At 47.4% G+C, this 20,662-nt stretch overlaps 1 protein-coding gene across 1 annotated transcript in view; it reads right to left on the reverse strand.

Annotated features, from left to right (window-relative positions):
• Positions 1–20,397, reverse strand: part of LOC149369549 (putative 4-coumarate--CoA ligase 1) — a 92,388-nt gene extending 71,991 nt beyond the window's left edge. Inside the window, exons 1-3 of the mRNA XM_089558878.1 lie at positions 20,284–20,397; positions 12,695–12,847; positions 11,739–11,940 (exon numbers count right to left, since the gene is read on the reverse strand). Coding sequence (XP_089415004.1) covers positions 11,739–11,940; positions 12,695–12,817 — 325 coding nt within the window. The 5' untranslated portion in view covers positions 12,818–12,847; positions 20,284–20,397. The remainder of the gene's footprint in view (positions 1–11,738; positions 11,941–12,694; positions 12,848–20,283) is intronic.
• Positions 20,398–20,662: the final 265 nt, after the last annotated feature.

Here is a 20,662-nt window from a genome sequence, read left to right on the forward strand (position 1 = left end):
ATGTGCAAACTTGTAAAAGTGCAATGGATTGAATATTCATAGTGTAAAATTAGTCACCACACATGGTTAATTCTTCCTGCGTCGAACGTATCGTTTATTCAGTGTCTCTCGCGTACGGCATATGCTATAGTCATCCTCCAGGAAGGTAGGTAAACGCACCAGTGAGAACATCAGATATACCAAGACGTCGATATTGAAGCTAAGGCTTCACTACGGGACCCCGGGCTTCAATCGCGGACCATGTAAATTCAGCAGAGTTAGAGGACAAAACATGAAAAAATTCAGGGGACACTTTGACTGTCTAAAGTGCGTAGAGGCGAAAGCGTTTTACGCACCACTTTCGCTGCTTCTGTGGCACTGGTGCCGTCATATATAATCGAGTACTAATTACTAAGTGATGACACATCACTAATTAATGCTTAATTACTGATTAATGCCTGAATACGAATTCACTGCTAATTAATGACGCTTAAGTTTCGCCTTTACGAGTGGAACGCGACACCGTGTTGTAGCGCTGCCAGGGAGTCCACGGAACGCCACCACCCGTTCGGCGCGATGCCTTGCCCTTTGAACGCAACGCTTTTTGAGGAAAGGAAATGGCGCAGTAATTCTCTGTGATCTCGGTGGACACCTGAATCGCACCGTAGAAGAAGGGAGGAAGTGGGAGTGAAAGAAGACAAAGAGGGCCCGTAATGAAGAAAATGAAAATTATATTTGAGGAAAGGAAATTACGCAGTAACTGTCTCGCATATCTCGATGGACAGCCGTCAAAATTCAGGGGGGCACTTTTTTTACCTAAAGTGTGGTCACTGATGTGTGGTTAAGATGTTAAGCTTCGCCTCTAAGAGTGGAACGCGACAGCGTCTTGCAACGCTGCCAGGGAGTCCATAGAACGCAATCGCCCATTCGGTTCTACGCCTCGCTCGTCGGTAAATTGGTTTTTGAGGAAAGGAAATATATCTCTCTCATACCTCGGTGGACACCTAAACCTAGCCAGGAGGAAAGGGAGGAGGATGGGAGTGAGCGAAGACATCGTATTCACTAGACGCGCCTTTGTTCATATCAAACCATCGCGCGGGCATGGCGGATAGCATGCTCGACTCGCACGCCGAAGACCGGGGTTCGATTCCCGAGCTCGACCAACTCCCTACTCAGTTTTATTTATTTATTTGGCCTGACTAGAAAGTTAATTAGGGTAACTGGGCAATTAAGCAATTACCTCAGCTCAGTCCCAATTGGAGCATCACTATACGATCCCTTCAATTGGTTGCATGGTTACTAGCCAAAGTACAATTGGCCCCCTTTGAAATTCGCGCACTGTGACGTCACGACCATTTCGACCAACTGAAAAGCGTGACATTTCTGTCGACAACTGCTGCTTACAACGATGTGACATTAAAGGCTTTCGCCTTAAAAGAGAAAAGAAAATTGAATCCACATCCATTACTGGGAGTCGAACTCGCGGCTGCGCGAACAGATCTCCTTTAGGGGCCGCTCAGGGAGGCTACTAGGCTATCGCCGCAGCCAACAGGTCTCGGGTTCTTGTTGTTAGCCTTTGAAAAGATGGCACATACCCACACTTGGGGATCGTCCAAGTATAGAGAGGCAGAGGTTGCTGTTCACCTGTACAAACAAAAGGCAAAATAACAGCACACGGGAGAGAAACACCGGTAGATTTTACCACAAGGAGGGCAGAGACAGAACAGAGATAAGGGTTTATATGGAAAAGGGAGAGAGAGAAAAAACAGGAAGAAGTGATTAATTTAAACTGTATGAAAGTATAGAAAAGAAAATATTGTAGCATTCAGCAAGGCATTCGATGAGATCCCAGACAGAAATTTTCAACAGCAGCACGAACAGACCTGTGGCCGAACAAAAGCGTGGTGGCGCCAAATGATAGGAAGAGTGGGCAGCTCAAACTAAGGACAAGATGCTTCAAGGTCACCTCCAGCAATCTTCTTCTTAGAGGGGAAACGGCGGCAGTGAAGTCAAAAATGATCGATAGATTCAGGCTCACAGCGAAATGCGCAGGGTGGAGATAGCGCTAAACCAGACCTGTGTAGATAGAAATTCAGAGGAGGGATACGCAACCTGACCTGGTCACAGATACTTCAAGATGTCGAGATCGACAAACTTTCCTGCTCCAGGAATATCGGAGATGTTGATATTCCGCCAATGTTAAACGTGCTGTGTCTTGCGCATGTCGCCGAAGCCTAGATGTGATATACTCTGTAGCCGGGATGACAGGCAACACAGGCCGCCTAGGGAAGCCTTTGCGAGGTTATCAGCGATCTCATTTACGGTCACGCTGCTGTGACTGGGTACCCATATTAAATAAACAAGGCTCAAATTCGAAAGAAGGAGCGATAAAAAAGTGCTTAAGGTGGACAGTCAACATGCGATGCGAGGGACGAACAGAAAGATATTGAATCGATAATGACTGCCACTGCAGTAATAGAAGGGCCTATCTTGCGTAGAGCAAGCACTACTACCAGAAACTCTGCTGGAAAAATAGGGGTGAAATCTGGAAGGCACAGTGAAAAGGGCCAGTCTGGAAGAAAATCCCTACAACGCCTCTTTGTTGCATTGCGAGGCGTCGGTTGCTATTGCAATTTTTGTAGGTAGCGTTTCGCTTATGGGGGTTTAACCTCACAAAAAGGCTTAAGCTTCGAGAGACGCTGTAGTGAAGGGATCCCGAAATACAGACCACTTGAGGTTCCTGAACGTGTACTGACTTCGCACAGTACACGGACCTCTAGAATTTCGCCTCCATCGAAATCCGACCGCCACGGCCGGGATCGCACCCGCGTCTTTCGAGTCAGCAGCCGAGCGCCTTAACCACTCTGCCACCGCGGCGGCTATGTACGATGGTAAAAGTTCATGTAAAAAGTTCAAGTTGGCACTCACTGAGATAAGTCACTATATGTTTTCAAATGTTATTAGTCTTCAGCCACCCTGGACTGCAAGGTAATGACATAAAGAAACCTTGCGTGGCATTTCAAGGGAATTTCTTCTGAGATTGCATGATTGAAAGGCTCATCTATAGCTGTCTGATTTGCCGGTCACTCGAATGTGTCATGAGAGATGCATCAACAAGGCCACACAAATTCTGAACTTTTTTGACAGTATACAGGAACCAATTCTTTCAAAAAATAAACTAAAAGTTTCTCAGTCCTTAGTCACCTGTTCTGGCCGCTGTCAATAGGGAATTGTTCCTCAACTGGTAGTTGGACGTCGGCGGCCGCAGCACCTTAAAAGCAGGCGCCTGTGTTAACAAACGCGAGGCGTCTTTGATGCGCGTGTGCTGTGCCCGCCAATTGAGCCTAAGTGTACCGGCGCGGGATGTAATCGCGCTCAATATGAGTTGCAACGCGCGGTCATCGACCGGGGCTCGTTCCGTGGTGTGCCTCCTCCAAACAGTCGCTCGGAATTCTGGGAGAAACGTTTTCTTGAGCGGGGGTGCTGTTGTTTCCTGGAACAGCAGTTTCTCCCAGAATTCCGAGCGACTGTTTGGAGGAGGCACACGACGGAACGAGCTCCGGTCGATGACCGCGCGTTGCAACTCATATTGAGCGCGATAGTACGTGTTATTTTAGCGCCAGCTTTATAGACTCCCCTGAGCACACTAAAGCGATGAAATGCATATCAACAGCATTGTTTAAACGGAAATTTAAAGAGGGTTATATTGATTTCTTAGATAACAATGAATTAGAAGTTGAGATTTCTAAATGTGTCTCCGAAGAACAGATTAATTAATTATTTGCGGTGCTTCAATTACAGTACTACAAATGAGTACATTTAAATGGCGCTCGATTTTAGGGAAGAGACGCGGAATTTTCGTCATGCCTGCCTTTTTGAAACTGATGTTCAATTTTAACGACTGCACCACTTACTATAAAATTTTATTTTCTGTCTAATATGGTACAAATAAGCGCATCAGCCATAATATAAATCGGATATAACATAATGTAAATCGGATATGTAGCTGTACCTTTCGTTTACAAGAGGTGTATCGAAAAGTAAGGTTCGTTTACTTATACATTGGGGGGTCAGAACAAAGTTTTACGCGTGCAGCGCTATCGATCGTTTCCAAAGCCCCTGAACTTATGATTAGTGAGATTAGATGAGTCGTTTTTCTGCTGATGAATGCAAACAACGATCATCGCGAAATTGGTTGCTCCTGTCAATTGCGTAGTGTGTTAGATTTTTGTGTGCAAAAATATGATCACCTGCCCATAAAAGCTGCCCATAAGAGCTGTGCCTATGTTACTGTTAGGGGTGACGAGACGTGAATATCCTACACTAAAGCACAAAGGAAACAGCAGTCAGTGCACTAGCGCCATTGAACTTCACCAAACCGAACAAATTCCGCAACTTCTTTACTCGAGCCGCAGAATGATGGTTGCCGTTTTCTGGGAAGCAAAGGTTGTTCTTTTGGTTGATTTTATGGAACGCGGGCCAACAATTACAGCTCACGCGCCCTTACACCGCTCTCCGAATCAAGGCGAAGATTCAAGACTTTAGCTGGGAACTTTTTGATCCCCCACCTTGTGCCCACACACTATGCCAACTTTACGTGACATTGAATACCTGCAAGGCACACACATCTTCACTGATTACTCAACTTCTCACGACTCTTCCTCATGCGGCTATTATGTGCCCTCCTCAGGCCAAATGCTTTCATAGCGCTTAAAGCGTTGGACATCCTCCATCCCAGCAGAGGTACACGCAATAAAAGTAGCTGTCTCCTATATCGTGCGCTATAATCCAGGACGCTGGGTAATATTCACGGACTCGCAAGCAGCGCTACAAACCTTCTCCAACCAGCTGAAGAGAACAAATCACCAGCCAGTTTCTTGTGACATTGAACACCAGCACTCACTTGGCTGTTGCTGAAGACCACTGTATAATTTTTCAATGGATTCCAGCTCACTGCGCCATCGATCCTGACCAACGATAGAGCAGATGAGCGGCCCGCAAAGATCTACAGCATGGTAACTACAAGCGAATCCTCTTCGCAAAATCAGATGCGCCTCAACTCTCCAAACGACATACCCAGAATGAAAAGAATCGTCAAAGGAGCTCGCCAGGTCATCACGAACTTTTTCTCCATTCCACTGACCCACAGCTCAATTCAAGACTACTATTCGAGCTTCCGCGTCACCTAGAAACAATTTATCATCACCTCCATCTTAATGTTGTATCTACAAACAGTCTACGATACCACTTAAAGCAAGCAGACAGTCCGTATTGCGACCACTGCGGCTCAATTGAGACTGTGCGTCATATTCTCTTGGAATGTCCACTATACGCCTATGAACGTGCGCACTATGAACCATGCATGCAGTCCGTCACCCAAGTGCCACTCACAGTGCACTCTATACTAGGTGCTTTAGGCTGCTAAAGACAGCAGCGACGTGCAGTAATATTCTTAGTTCCTCATTTATACGCTATTGGTGTTTTAGACAAACTCTAAATTGCCCAAACACTTGATCACCACGCTGTAAATGCACAGAACTTAACTTCGATCACATCCTCTCACAACCCTCTTCACTGACCGCACTCTTTTCTAGCATCCTTTCTTCCATCATTCCTACCCTATTCCTTCCCCAACGCAGAGTAGTATATTGCCACGTATCATTGTAGTGTTTGTTCGTTCACGCTCAATGCGGCAGGAAAGGGTCGTTATCACTTTTGTTCGTGGCGCGAGAAGCGACCAGACTAATCTCGATTGTTCGCCGCCATGAAAGGCTGCATCTAGGTTTTTCCAGATTACCGTAGATGATCTTGACCTGTTATCTGGAAGTTTCCTTGCCGGCTTTAAATTGAGCGATGCCGCGAGCGGCGGACATTCGTAGTTCGACAAATGACGAGCACGTTTGTTGCTTACGCCGCCGCCGAGTGATTCAGTTATTTTGCGGGCGCAAGTCAGCCCAAATAAAGAGCTTCGTTTCCAAGATTGGCTGGTGTCTTCCTGACCGCTGGACTGCCGTCACTACAACGTGACATCTGGTGGAGGTGCGGGGTAGCCTTCCAGGTACCGGACAACCCCTGCAAGTCGTGACGCCAGCCCTTTGAGTTATTCGCCGGAAGACCTGACTCCAGTCTACCACGCAGCCTCTGGAGCCTCCAGCCATGACTTACGCCGCAGCAGTGCGCCGTCCTGTACCTCGACGACGGGACCCAAGCCCCTATCGCCCTTAGCCAGCTGCGCTGGAGCGCCGCCCTCTCGCCCCAACTCGCCCGTCCTACGAGCGTCGTACACGGCCGAGGAAATGCGCCGAGTGGAGAACACCCGACCACCGCCGCCCACAATGCTTCAACTGCGGAGAAGCCGGTCACACTCTCCGTACTGCCCATACAGGAGAATGGGCATCCGAGGGTTCCCTTACGACGCCCCACGACCCCGACCCGGCCAGCGACCAGCCGAAATCGAGGGTTTTTTGCGTCGGGAAGGATACTCATCGCCGAGCCGCCTATCGCGTTCTCCGTCGCCATCGTCACCGCGCTAAGTATCTCCTAGCCGAGGCTACGCAGTGCGTGGACGCTTCCCCAGCCCCCGAAGGTTAACCTGAATAAAGCAGCCTCTGGAGGTGAGGTTGCTTCTGAGCGCAAGAACTAAGATCCTCCATCGACGAAAACAGAAGACCATGCCCCCTACGACGACGACGAACCCTACGACAACGACGACCCCTACGAAGACTACGACGACCCCTACGACGACGACGACCCCTACGACGACGACGACCACTACGACGACGACGACCCCTACGACGACGACGATCCCTACGACGACGACAAATACGACGACAAATACGACGACAAAAACTACGACAACTCCGACGACAACACCAACGACGACGACGACACGGCCAGACTTGAAGATTTTACCGCTGTCCTTACACCTTATTAGGAACGCTAAAGGACTAAGTTCTCGAAGAATTCTCCGTGTTTAATTTCATTTTAAAGCATCGAGACGATGCTTCTTTGGAAGGGGGGTAATGCCACGTATCATTGTAGTGTTTGTTCGTTCACGCTCAATGCGGCAGGAAAGGGTCGTTATCACTTTTGTTCGTGGCGCGAGAAGCGACCAGACTAATCTCGATTGATCGCAGCCATGAAAGGCTGCATCTAGGTTTTTCCAGATTACCGTAGATGATCTTGACCTGTTATCTGGAAGTTTCCTTGCCGGCTTTAAATTGAGCGATGCCGCGAGCGGCGGACATTCGTAGTTCGACAAATGACGAGCACGTTTGTTGCTTACGCCGCCGCCGAGTGATTCAGTTATTTTGCGGGCGCAAGTCAGCCCAAATAAAGAGCTTCGTTTCCAAGATTGGCTGGTGTCTTCCTGACCGCTGGACTGCCGTCACTACAACGTGACAATATCAGCGAATATTCCTGCGTGATAAAATCTATATTTTTCATTAAATAGCTCTCTCTCTTTCTCCCACTGTGTCTTCTTGCATTTGAAACAGAGTGGAGAACGGTTTGAAGACGACGAGGAACTCAAGACCGCTGTTATCAGCTAGTTCCATTCATAGGCAGCGAACTTCTATACCGAGAGACAGCAGAACGGGCGCAACGTTATGAATAGTGTTTAGAAATCAGCAGTGATTATCAGTGGCGTAGCCAGAAATATTTTTCGGGAATGTTATACGCCACCAGTAAAAAAAAATAAAGAGAGCCTGGACCCAAACAATATCTTATTCATTTCACTGCTATAAATTAAAGCCGACCGTGGCAGTGGCCCAGTGGTTGAGCATCTCCCTCACATGCGGGAGGTGCGGAGTTCGATCCCCGGTGCTGCCGGGTGCCTACCGGTGATACAATGGGTACAAGCTTTCCCCTGGTCTGGTGCTCAGCTTAGCTGGGGTGAAATGCTTGGGAAATGGGTCTCTGACCCCACCTTGAGCTAGAGAAATACCTTGTGCCATGGCGCTATTTTTCCGCAGATGCGCTTGCGCCATAAAAATTCACTGTCAACAGGTTAGTTGTTTCGTTCACTGTAATGTTTATATAAGAGTACGAGTGCACACAGGAATCTGAGTACTTCATTCGTAAAGGTGGGTTCAGACGAGCGGACCGGATCGCAGATGGTCTGGGCGCGTCAGCGCTGTCCGCGTGCCACGTGACGTGAACGTCACTGCTCTGAGCGACATGAGCGGGCGGCGCGGACTATTCCAGGCGCGGACCGCGGACCGGATGGAAAAGATGAGCGCATTATTCAGTCCGGTGGCTGGGCGGCGGACCGAGATTGTTTTGCGCTTTTTTGCTTCTAGGTCTGTCAAGGTTGGCTCGAACGCTCGTCTGGCTACCTATCCGGAATGAAGTCGGCTTTGCTCCATGCTGGCGCCTTTCGTTCTGCGCGCTTTTTGCCACATTTGCAGCTCGAGTGCAGCATTCCGTGCCATCCGTTTCGCTCACTGCGTTGTTCACTGCGTATTTGCTACACTGCGTCGTATTGTGTGTTTGAGTGTGCGCGCGTGCGTGAGGGTGCACTTTGCTTTGTTGTTTCTATTAATATGAGTGAATTTGGAAAAAAGGCACCCAGTCAGCCAGTATCAAGTAAAACTGCTCTGGGCTCAGTCGCAACAAGCGTTTCTACTCTGCCCGGTCGCATTCAAGTACGTCCTCGTACAGCAGGTCCTGCATGCCCAAACACTTTTTTTCCAAGCATGTCTTTGTCCAACATAACCGCTTTTTAGTCGCGAAAGCTTGCTCCTCGCCCTCAGACATTTCAATGGCTACAGCCAGTGGAGCGAGGCGACGTTTTCGCTTGGCCACTATGTGTGAGACTCTCGGTAGCTGACTTTTCGCAGCCGCGCAAACAGCGCACGCACGCTGGGGAAAAGAGTAAGCGCGGATTGTCCGCTGCGTTCGTGTGAACGCTTGGCGTCGGGAACTACTCGCGGATGCTTGATCACGCCTCACGATAACCGCGCTGCCGGTCCGCTCGTCTCAACCCACCTTAAAGAACAATTATTAGCTCGCCAAAAAAAAAAAACCTTGTAGGAAAAATATGAAACAACACAAAAGCTTCTGCTCTACAACAAAGTCAGCAACTGCGACCGAATGGCATTTGTAAAAACTTCCACTCCACGCCTGTGAACCTGTTCCCGGCCGCAGAGTCGCTTTTAAATAACAGCACTTTTTATTTTCGCGCTAGTTTATGATCCCTTGAGGACAATGCAAAGGATCAGAAAGGATCAGTCGCTTTGGGACGCTAAACCCCATAAACCAAACCAAACCAAACCAAAGGATGAAAAAGTAAGCTGACGTAAAAAGGTATGCTTAATTGGGTCAACTGCGCCTACGCTTATAAGGAGTGCTATATGTCGTGCGATGGCGAAGAAGTGATTCATTTCTGATATAACTTCAGCTTCCTATTACAGAGCCCCAACTACGTACATCACTACTTTCGAGAATAAAACACAGAGAACGCAAGTGCGTCACAACATTCCTTACTAATTACTGAAACACTAAAATAGGAGCCACTGTTTGAAATTCAACGCGGAACTGTTCTGCGAGGAAAAAGAACGCTATTAAAATATGGTCGCGGCAATGCATGAAAGTTCTGTGAGTTCCTCTAGCAGGTTAACGTTACTTAAAATTGTCCGGGGGTGGGGAAGGGGTCTGAAGCGCTCAGATGATTTCAGGGGGTGTTCTGACACCCAAACACCTCCCTTGGCTACGTCCCTGGTGATTATGTAGAAAGCGCATTAGGTTTCTAGGAAACTGACACATGAATAAAAGTGTTTGCTAAGGAATATATTTTTTTACGATCAAACGGCTCTTACTTTCCCATTATGCCTCGTATAATGTAATCGCGCAATTCATTTTGCTGGTAGGTTTTGCCTCCTTTCGCGCATTTTCATTATTTCACGCATTGTTTCACACTGCAAAAGCTGAGGGCTGCTTTGGTTAAAGTATGTCACTTCACCTCTCAGTTCTCATTGCGGGAACTGTTTTGAAAGCAGAGAAATCACCCGACTCCACTTGACGAAAGCAATACTTACACCCAGAGCTATTGGAAACAGCGGCCTTCCCAGGTATAAAACGCGAAGTGGCGGGTATTTTTCGAGAGGCGATCGCACGAGAGAGAAAGGAATTTTAATGAGGAAAAAGTGGAGAGGTCGGCCGGTGGTAACATGGCCCTGGCCTGCTGCATGTTTTATATACGTTCGGTCACCTGGAACATGTAATGGAGGTTTACACGATAAAAACTCATTGCCAAGAGTACGAGATTTGGTGTAATGTTCGAGCGATATCGTGTGACCTATCTACTAATGCAGCATCATTTTTTATTCATGAACTACTGTGCAGCAAATAAGCGTACACTCCACACTAAAGGGGGCGGAGAACTACTGGGCTTGTTTAAGCAGCTTAATATTTTTCTCGTTTTATAGAAAACACTGTGGGCCATGAGGTAAGACGTAGTGTAGGCCTCTGGAACAATATCGGCCTGGTGGGATTATTTATCACGCCCAGATATCAAGTTTCACGAACGTTTCAGAGCATCGGCTCCATGAAAGTGGTACCGGCGCGTCACGCATATGCAGCCCCAAAACACGCGCGTAGCAAACGAAAGCGATCTCTTCAGACATGTTGCCACAAGTGAGCAAAGTATTGCATCGGAAAATACCGTTTCCTGACTCATGGACACGACTAAGTGCTGACTTTCTTTCCGAATATGAGAATTTCTCGTTCCTTTCGAGCTGTGACGGGGAGAAATACGCAACCTGCGCAGCTGCTAAAATGATGTTGCAAAGTAATTATCTGTGTTAAACTAATTATATAATTTGTAACGGCCTTTATTGACAGTTGTGAAGGCCGGTTAGAGCGAGCAAGGACAGGTCCGGACCCGGAACAGTTCACGCTCTCGTCTCGCGCCGCGCGTCGGCTCTGCTGCTTCAGCTGCCGATCGTCGACTTCTCGTCTCGCCCCTCGCCTCGGTTCTGCTGCTCTGACTGCTGATGATCTTCCTCTTTACATTTGGCCCCGGGGGAAAAAGAGCCATCCTGGCGATTTAGGGGGTCAACACGACGCAGGGGTCGTAGTGCGGCTTCAATCGCGAAACGTGGACGGTCTCGCGCCCACGTCGTCGGAGATCGGGTGATGGCGTCACGGGCTCAACTACGTAAGTGACGGGAGAAGTGCGCTCAAGGACGCGGTAGGGTCCCTGGTAGTTCGGCAGCAACTTGGTTGCTGCCGAACTGCCAAATCACGAAATATCAGTTGCTGCCGGCAGCAACTGGCAGTTCGGCGCGGCGCGAGACGAGAGCGTGAACTGTTCCGGGTCCGGACCTGTCCTTGCTCGCTCTAACCGGCCTTCACAACTGTCAATAAAGGCCGTTACAAATTAAATTAAAGTAATTATGCTATGCCCGCCTGTAGTACGAAAGCTTCATTGTTACGATGTTTGAGGCAGGCTGCACACACGTTTTAGCTTGTTGGTAACGCGTGCTAATGCTGCATCCTCGCCAAGGTCATATAATCGAGCGCAATGAAACGTATTTCTTACGGAAATGCATGGCAATGCCACCGGTTACTGCGCGCCACTGACGACTTTAATTCTCATGGCTACTTCCAAACCCCTCGATTTTTTCGCTATCCTAAGTACCGCCTTTACGCATTGTTGAGTAAGCTGAGTACGACGCATGCACGGGTGTTCGGCGATTGACCATTTCGCCTCACTTTGGCTGTAGCAAGAACGATTTGCTGCTCTATCATCATCTTACCTTCGGTGAGCGATGTCTTAGCCAGGACGATGGTCGCTCCTGCCAGAACGCAGCTGTACATCGCGATCAGATTTTCCACGCTGCTGTTAAGGTGCACGCACACACGGTCACCAGCGACTACGCCATGTTGCCGGAACCCTACGGCGTACCGCTTCATGTGGGCCAGCACCTCCGCACGAGTGAGGCTAGTGACGTCATCCACCTGCAAGCGGTGACAGATTGTTTTATATATGCTTGAAATTCTCTGTGTAGGAAAACAAACGAATAACCTATAGTTCGACTAGCCCCACTCTTCACTCCTCCACGCAGTGGGATTGTTCTACGTTAACTCGCTGTCGCATAAATGGTCACTCTGTACATGAATCAGATGCACTACAGTCAAAGTAGAAAAATCAAATCGGGAGTACCCACGCCGCGACTGAAAAAGGTTTCAGCTCTCATACGCCATCATGAAAGATGCGAGCGTCTGGCGTTCATATATTCAGCATCTACCAGAGCTAATATAAGTCCCGAGCAAAGAGCTCCTTTAGGCTCTGTTACACCCGTCTCGCGGGCTCTTCAACCGCATTTCAGAACGTGGAACGAGAAAGACAGTCGTATTTGAGACCGTAATGAATTGCGGCTTCTATGATGAGATGGGCTGGACCGAGGGAAAGGCACAAGGAAAGTGTATGGCATGACGCGCAAATAAAAGGTAAATGACCACTTCAGGAACAAATACAGAGGATGGTTGAAGAAATTGTTTGAAGAAGAATAGCAATATGGATTTCGGTACCGAAGGGGGATCTGTATAGAGCATGCCACTCAGAAAGGTATCTGCGATTGTGCATCTTCTCGCTAATGAAATCATGGCTGGGAAGGAGGCATATAACCTGCTGTCATGACGTATCGCAAGAGTGCAGTCAAGGCACTTAAGCATATCTGATCGCGTGGAATGGGAAAGAAAGCTTGCTCACCAGCGCTATCTTGTCAGGATTTGTGAGCAGCTTCTCTCTGGCCAGGTGGTAGAAGGAGCAGACGGGAATATCGATGCTCGGATACGGCGAGTAGACGACGCGGTCTTCGATGCGGGCCTTCATCTTTCCAGAATGTGGCTCAGCTTTAGTGCTCTGCAACAAAAAGGCGGCATGCGTCAGCTCCTCGCCACCGTGAAGCGACCAACACTGCCGGCTGTGTTAGTCAGATGATGCCTTCTGCAGTGGAACCGCGGGTTTATTTATGCATGGCTGGTGAAGAAGGTGAGTATGAACATGCCCATGTGCCTTTTACTATCTTGTCAGGAAATGGCCATGAACAATTTTCTGTGACTCTCAAGACAAAGGCGAAATAAGAGGAAAATGGTTTTTCTCTCGGCGCGAGTCTCAGTTGCCATCCGAATGAATAAAGCAAATTAATCGCATATATAACGAGATGTAGGATACTGAAAAAGTTGTCAGGAATATTTTCCTACCACGACAATTGAGAGCGGTCCCACGTGGGTTCGGTTGCCATAGTCATCATTGTGTCGGTTGTCCGCATTTGAGAAGTAAGAAGTAACAGCGTATTTTAGAAAGCAGGGCCAGAGCTTACTTAGACGAGAACGCCGGCAAGTTATCTCACGCCCTGTTTGGGTCTATAAAGTTAAATTTTGCGGAAGTGCCAAAAGCTGCCCGTCATCAGTTCCGATACAAGTGTCATTACTGGCGAAAGTTATGCTCCCTCATGGGGGAAGCGGAAGCAACGTCTCTAGTTCCACTCGACGCTTACGTGGAATTCCGCGCAGCCAGCGAGATTTTCTTCGAAGTACGGGCAGCGTCGTGAGCGGCTGTGCCCGAATGCTCTCGTCTCCTTCTACGGCAAGCCTGCAGAAGATCCATCGCCCTTGCCGCCGGACTTCTGGTTGCAGGCAGGGAAACAAGCGCAGAAAACGCGCACTCCCGGCGCCTCTAACGTTAAATGCCCGCGGCTGGCTTTGATCTAAGAATTGGGCGCGCACAGCGACTCGGTGCGTACAAACGTTCGCCGCAAAAGTCGCACCCCTAGGCGGCATATCCGGCAAATCGGGAGCCCTTCTTATGTAGCCTCCTAGTTCCAAGGAATGCCTCGTTTAAAATTTGGTAGCTGGTTGACCAGCTGTGTGCATTATTTACAAGTGTTATAAATGGCATCGGAATGCAAACCACTTGTCGTCCCTCTGTTTTTTTCTGGTACAGAATGGAAACCACAGACCGGTTTCCAAGCGATATATCAGCAGAGTGGGAATGCGGGGCTTAAGACTCCGCTCATATCACCAAAATGGCGTCCAGCGTAGAACAAGCTCATGAATGGTCGCCCGGACATGTACAGCGTTAGGCCTGACTCGAATTCGCAGTTGGTGGCAAGGTTAATGCTGTTTACGAGAACGAAATATCAGGATCAAAAAATCGCCAGGAATGCTACGGATTGGTTAATCATTTCTTCGCGAAGCCTTTGGAAAGTAGCGCCACAAGGTCTCCATATGGAGAGCAAGACCTACGTCCACAGAGAACCGCAAGAAGGAAGCGAGTGAGTGCTGACGCAGGAAGGGCAGCCCGATTTTTCATCTATATAGCTGTAACTATTCTCATTCTGTGTCTTCGGCTCTGGGAGTTGGGTGCCGTAATAAGCTCACTTGTTTGAAGCGCAGAACCGGACCGCTCCGACACCGCGTGAACCGGTGAGTTCCGTTCGCTCTGCAGTTGCTGATATGGCAGCAAGCAAGTAGGGCCACCTGGACAGATGCGTATCTCCTCGCGGCGTGGAGCTCTAGCTATAGTCCTTGGCCTTTGTTAACACCGGCAAATGCGAAGAGCAAGTAGGCCAAAGGTTCTTTAGGAACTCTTTGTCGCAGTTGGGATGAGAGAATCGTAACGTACCACACAGCTTGCCCAAACGTGTTTGCGTCTTTGAAATCAAACTCGTTAGTGCCAAGAAGCTTCGCTCTATTATGGAAAGTTGACTTGGGTCAAAAGAACTCGGTGTTTTGGAGCTGCGAAAAGTAAAGAAATTTCGCTGAATCTGAGGCGCTAAAAACATTCAGGGGGCACTTTGACGATCTAGAGTGCGCGAGGCGAAAGCCTTTTCATGCAGCTTTGGCTGCACGACCGTAGGCACACACGAGGCGGCTATAGGGCGATTTGGATTGGATAGTCATGACCCATGACTGACCAGTCATGACTAACTAGTGATGATTGCTTAATAACTAGCGAGTCATGACTGGTTAATGACTAGTTAGTCAAGACTTGTGAGTGGATAATGACCTAGTCATGACTAGCCAGCCATGACTAACACGTCATGTCTAACTGGTCATGACTGGTTAATGACTAGCTAGTCATGGCTAACGATTAATGACTAAATAGTCGTGATTGGTTAATCACTAACTAGTCATGACTAAGCGGACATGATTGGTTAAGGACTAGTTATTCATGATTTGTGACTAGTAATAACTGGTTACGACTTTCACTTCAGATATAACGGACGGATGGACAGAGTCATGGCCGCGAGTACGAGCGCTTAAGGTCTTTCGCCTTAACACAGCTCAAGAAAGCCTAGAATCAGTCAATATAAGCTGCGGATACTCTGGCGCAGTAGTTCGCGGAGGCAACGGAGAATCCACCTTCCTGCTTTCCAACACGGGAGCATCAACGCTTCACACGAACACGTGCCCCGTGACCTTATTGCTCATCGGATGACAACGCGACCCCTCCCTCTCCTGTACGCGCAATCCTACAGTTGCAATCGTAACTCTCGTGTACACTTCGTCAATGTCGATGGCATCTATGAAGAAGTTCACGGCAACCATAGGACAATATTTAAGGAATGAGGCATCTGGGAAACCTGTTCCTCCATCTCGACGCTGCCGAGCCTCATCGCCATCATGCGCGGAATTCCGCGGAGCCGGTGAAATTCTCTTCGAAATACGGCCAGCGTCAAGAGCGGTTGTGGCCGCACGCTCTCGTCGCCTCCCGAGGCAGGCCACGGGGATTCCATTGCGACCTACCGCCGGACTTCTCGTTCTGGGCAGCGAATTGAGCGAAACAAACGTGTGCTGTCGGCGCCTCCTCCGGAAAATGCCTCGGGATGGCTTTGCCGCAAAAACCAGGCGACACAGGAAGACCCGGCCGCAATTAGCGCGTACAAACGTTCGCCACCAAAGTCGCGCCCCTGCCTCAGCCTTAAAGTCCGAAGCCCTTCTTACATAGCCTCGCGTGTGTTTCGTAGCTAGCTGGTGTATTATTTGCGAGTTGTAATAAACAGCGTGTGAGCGTACACGCCTTATCACCACTCCCTTTGTTTCGACCGAGCATAAGCCCCTCCGCGGTTAGAGAGCGAAGACGCTGTGTCCGCCGAGTGGGAGTGCGGTGCGAACGAGTGCCCTCACATCGCCACAACCGGTGCAGTGGATTCGCTGGCATGGAGAGCTTGCCCCGGAGAGAACAATTCACAGGTGGTTACTCGAATTATTATTTGTGAATATCACTTTTATGTTGATTGCCTTCCCACAGCGTCTTTCATTTGATTTCGCCGTCACTGTTTTGTTCAGCTGCTGCGTTGACTTCTGGTGGGTACAGGCTTCTGGAGAGTGAAGGTGAGCGGCAGTGGATGACTGTTTTTTTTTTTTAATGAGGGTACAGGTGAGTGTGTGCATGGAGACTTCAATGTAGACTGTGCATTTTTCCCGGTGCATGGTGAAAGGTACAATCACCACAAAGTCCTCCGGTGGAGTCACGTGCCCCATCTGCTCCTATCCTCTTCACACTGACTCAAAGAGCCCGGCTTTATACAGAAAGGTGTCCATACTGATACAGCAGCAGAAAGCAAAAAAAAGAGTTTGTAAGAAACACAGTGAGCTGAACTGCTGCGCATGTGACACACCCGCATGTCTCGGGAGGAATGAAGGGAGATGAGAAATTCATGTACTTTCGGGTGGCATCGACGCTTGAATGTACTGCTCACCTCCAAGCGCTGTAGCTCCCATCATTGAGTGAGAGTATTCGCAGTGTGGTTCTGTATTGATCCATTAAAACAGCGCGGATTTCGCCGAAGGCTGCGGTTCACGCGTAGGCCTCGTTGATTAAAGCGCGTTCGTGTGCATGAGTTGATGCTGCACTTCGGGTCTACATAACATATAAATAGAAGCAACCACAAGAACACGAACGAAAACGGAAAAATGCGGTTCTCATTTGACACTCATTTACGAATTCAGTAACTGCTCAAATGCGCACAAGATACGGAAGAGGCCAGGGCGTGGGTTCATTATCAAAGCTGTCATCACAAGAAAACAGAAACAGTTCATTGTGCGGGCGTGGAGTTCAAAGGCAAAACAGTGATGAAGTAACAATGCAATGTAACTTTGCGACGCATCATTGATAGCAAGTCAGAATGGAGAAAAAAAGAAATTTGTGACAGAAAGAAATATTTCAGTACGACCCATAACTAATTCATTTTAGATATCTTCCTAGAGATTCTTGCGCAAAACACCATGGTCTGTTTCTGTCGATGAGGTTACATTGGCGGCAAATGTGCACGTAATAAGACTCGCTTGTTCTACTTTTCAACGTTTATTGAACTCGCTGCTCTCGAAGGACAGTGGTTGCCTGCCGCCTTTTTCCAGATCCCGGCCTGTCATATATAATGTCATATATATATAATGTTATCATTTCTAAGAGCGAAGTGCTTATCTGCTGCTTAGCCCTGATTGTAAAAATTTGCCGGGTCCTGATGACATTCCGAACGCTTTTCTGAAACGCGGCGTGGAATGATGCGTGGCGTACTTGCAAGTCTTATTCACTGGATCATTACACGAAAGCTCTTTAGCGGATTTCTGGACCATTGCAGAGCGGAAAGCTTTGCATAAAAGTGGAAAAAAGTACTGTATAAAATTCGTCTGTATCACATAGATAAACAGCGAGCAAGAATTTGGAAGCATTTCTGAACAAAGATTACGTTTCTTAGAGGAACACAAAGTGCTTGATATGTCCAAGAGGCTTCAAGCATGTCTATTCTACAAATACACCATCATTAATTAAGAGTGTGCAGTTCTTCACGAAGGCGATCAATGAAATTATACACAACACATATTTATGGATTTCCGCAAAAGAGTTCCCAAGGCATCGACAAGAAATAAATCAAAAATTAATATACAGCATAAAAACACCTTAAACTGGCATGGAGAGAAGCCTATCTTTCGAAAAGGCTTCAAAATTGTAACTTTAACAGCAACTGTGCTACATGCTCAAGTCAGGTGGTCCCAGCAAAGTGTCGTGGGAGCGCTTTAGTTCTCAGTGATTATTAGCAGCATTGCTACCACTCTTTCAGCTGATGCTAAGCTCTTTGCATTAAAGCTTAACATGTTGAGCTCTGTGCATTGTGTATTGGATTAAAAGGTTTGCACAGGGGGTGATGAGGTCTGATTAAATAATCATACCGAGAAAGCGATCGCTTCGCTTCGAGAGAGTGATTGCAATTCTTCATTGATATTTTAAACCAGTTTTTGTAAGAGCTAAACTCAAAATATGTCCTTTTCAATCTTTATACCAGTAAACATTGCACTCTCAAAGAGAAAGCGGTACAGATATCTCCGCTTATTAATTCTGTAATCGTTCTGGATGAAGCACACTGTTATTGCTGCATCGAATTCACTTTGTAAATCGTTTTTCCTCGGGTGTTCTATAAATACCCGACACTAAATGTACGACTCCTTATACAAAAATATTTTGTTCGCCCATTGATGGAATACGCCTTAACTATCAGGGATCCACTCACCATTACGAACATTAGCGAAGTGTAACGAATGCAGGTGGAGGTAATTGGTTTATTTTTAATTAACAGGGCCTTACTTCTGATACTAAGCTTTTGAAATGCAGTGCATTACCCCCGTGTCTGAATAAAACGAGTTTTCTGATAAAACATTTCATTCCATTGGTCCAGGGTCATTGCAGCATGTACTTCAAATATCTGTGTTTACATATTTGCTTTATAGTAGCAGACGAATGCATGCTCTAAAAGAAAACCTCTGAATGCGCGAACTGCAGGTTTAAAGTATTTCTTCGTCGCAATAGAGGTTGTAAATTGAATTTAACTTAACAAAATTCCACACTAAATTTCCTAGTGCTGCTTGAAAATGCTAGGAACCGCTTAGTATGCAATGATTTAGCTTTTTTACTGCATGCATGTGTACTTCTCAGTACCCATGCGGCCATAAGCTTGTTCTAGAGTGCAGTATCTATAAATCAAAAATGAAGCGTTGTGATTTTTTTTACGTTACTGCCATATCAACATGTTTTCAGTCACTGATTTTATTTGGGTAAAAACTGCCAGGCTACTTTCACTGTCTTATACTTATTTGAGTTTTGAATTTGAATTCGCAGTCCTTTTGACAATACCGCCATGGAGCAGAGGCAAAAGCGGAGACGAGGATCGGCTGGCTCTGTCCCTGCGCCTTCATGACTCGGCAACGCAAGCGCAAAAGGAGCCGCAACTTATGGCTCATCTGGCGCTCGACATAATATTAACACAATATAAGAACATCACTTCACCTAAGAGCGAATGGCGGCAAATTAAATTAGATCGGCACATGTAATTTGCTATGAACAAATCGTTTGTAAAACTAATTTGGCTTACAAAATCAACAGACTGTGTCACGACGAGTCCCTAAAATATGCATAAATTACTGAACAAAGTACATAAACCTCTGTCGCATAAATTCAATGACATCCCGTAGGAAGCACAAAGTACTTGCATTCAAGAAAACCGACAGAAACTCTCCCAATTGTGCAAAATATAGAATACAGCCCTTTTCCTGACAGCAGCCAGGGAGGAAGAGTCATCGCTTATTTCAGTTAGGGCAGGATAAGTATTCATACCGTTAGGGAATTGACAATGAAGTAGCTGCATTCCATAGTTTGCTCTAATCATGCTCAATACTAATTGCAATTACTGCTGCATTAGTAAATTTAGAACACTACACCGACGTTTCATGGTTTTCTTGATGTATTACGGTACTTTAGTCTTTTTCTCTCCCGTCAAGGGGCACTTGTGCTTTGTTTACGCCACTTTGTAGTTGAGCGACCTTCTTCCCGTTGCTAAGCTCACCAAGCCCCACTTCCTGTTAGACAACCTTAAAGTGCTGCAATCTGAGCAGCTTCATTACACAGGGTTCTAATGTTAGGGGTTGTTAAGTACCAATCCTAACAGCGTCCTGACATAGATCCGCTGCTTACTGCGGTCATTAACCTAGAAGAAATTACACTAACCACGTGGTGTGAGTAATTCTATCAAAACTGTATGGCAGCCACTGTTGCAAGTTTCCGTAACATTCTCTTGGCATGCTTTTCTGCAATCTTTCTCGGGCTCTTGAGAGGTACGGCAAAGCCACGGCGGCCTGTACGGCTACCAGTACAGACAATGAAGTTAGTGTCGTCTCCCTACATATTGTTTCTCGATTAAAGAGGATGCACTCAGAAGCTTTGTATATCCTGAATGAGATGCGCTCCAGACAATTCATCCTTATATAGCATTGCTGAATGCGGCCTTACAAAGCACGTACCTCAGGACGGACGCTCTGTAGCCAGCCGTCGACCGGTGGTTATCTCAAGGCAGTTCACGTCTGCACATCCGAGTTTCGTGAGGAAACCTCCCACGTGCTCTTTTACGAGATTAGACAAGTTCCAGCGACTGTTGCCAAGACCCTTTTATTGCTCCAACGACCGTGCATATCTCGCAGCCGTTAAGGCTTGATGACGCAATGGCCATCAAAAAAGTGAGTATATTTTACGCTGATGTAGCGGCGCCGAACACTGAGACGAGGACTGCAAGATACTCCAGCTTACGGCTCTGCTACCAGGCTCTCCTATTCCGGGCCTCACTTTCTTTTCAACGACAGCAAAAGAAATACCACGCAGTTCGTTATCTCCCGGTGCATGCAT

This window comes from Amblyomma mixtum, chromosome 1 (genome assembly GCF_055824585.1).
Source record: "Amblyomma mixtum isolate Tamu chromosome 1, ASM5582458v1, whole genome shotgun sequence".
Taxonomy (NCBI): Eukaryota; Metazoa; Arthropoda; class Arachnida; order Ixodida; family Ixodidae; genus Amblyomma; species Amblyomma mixtum.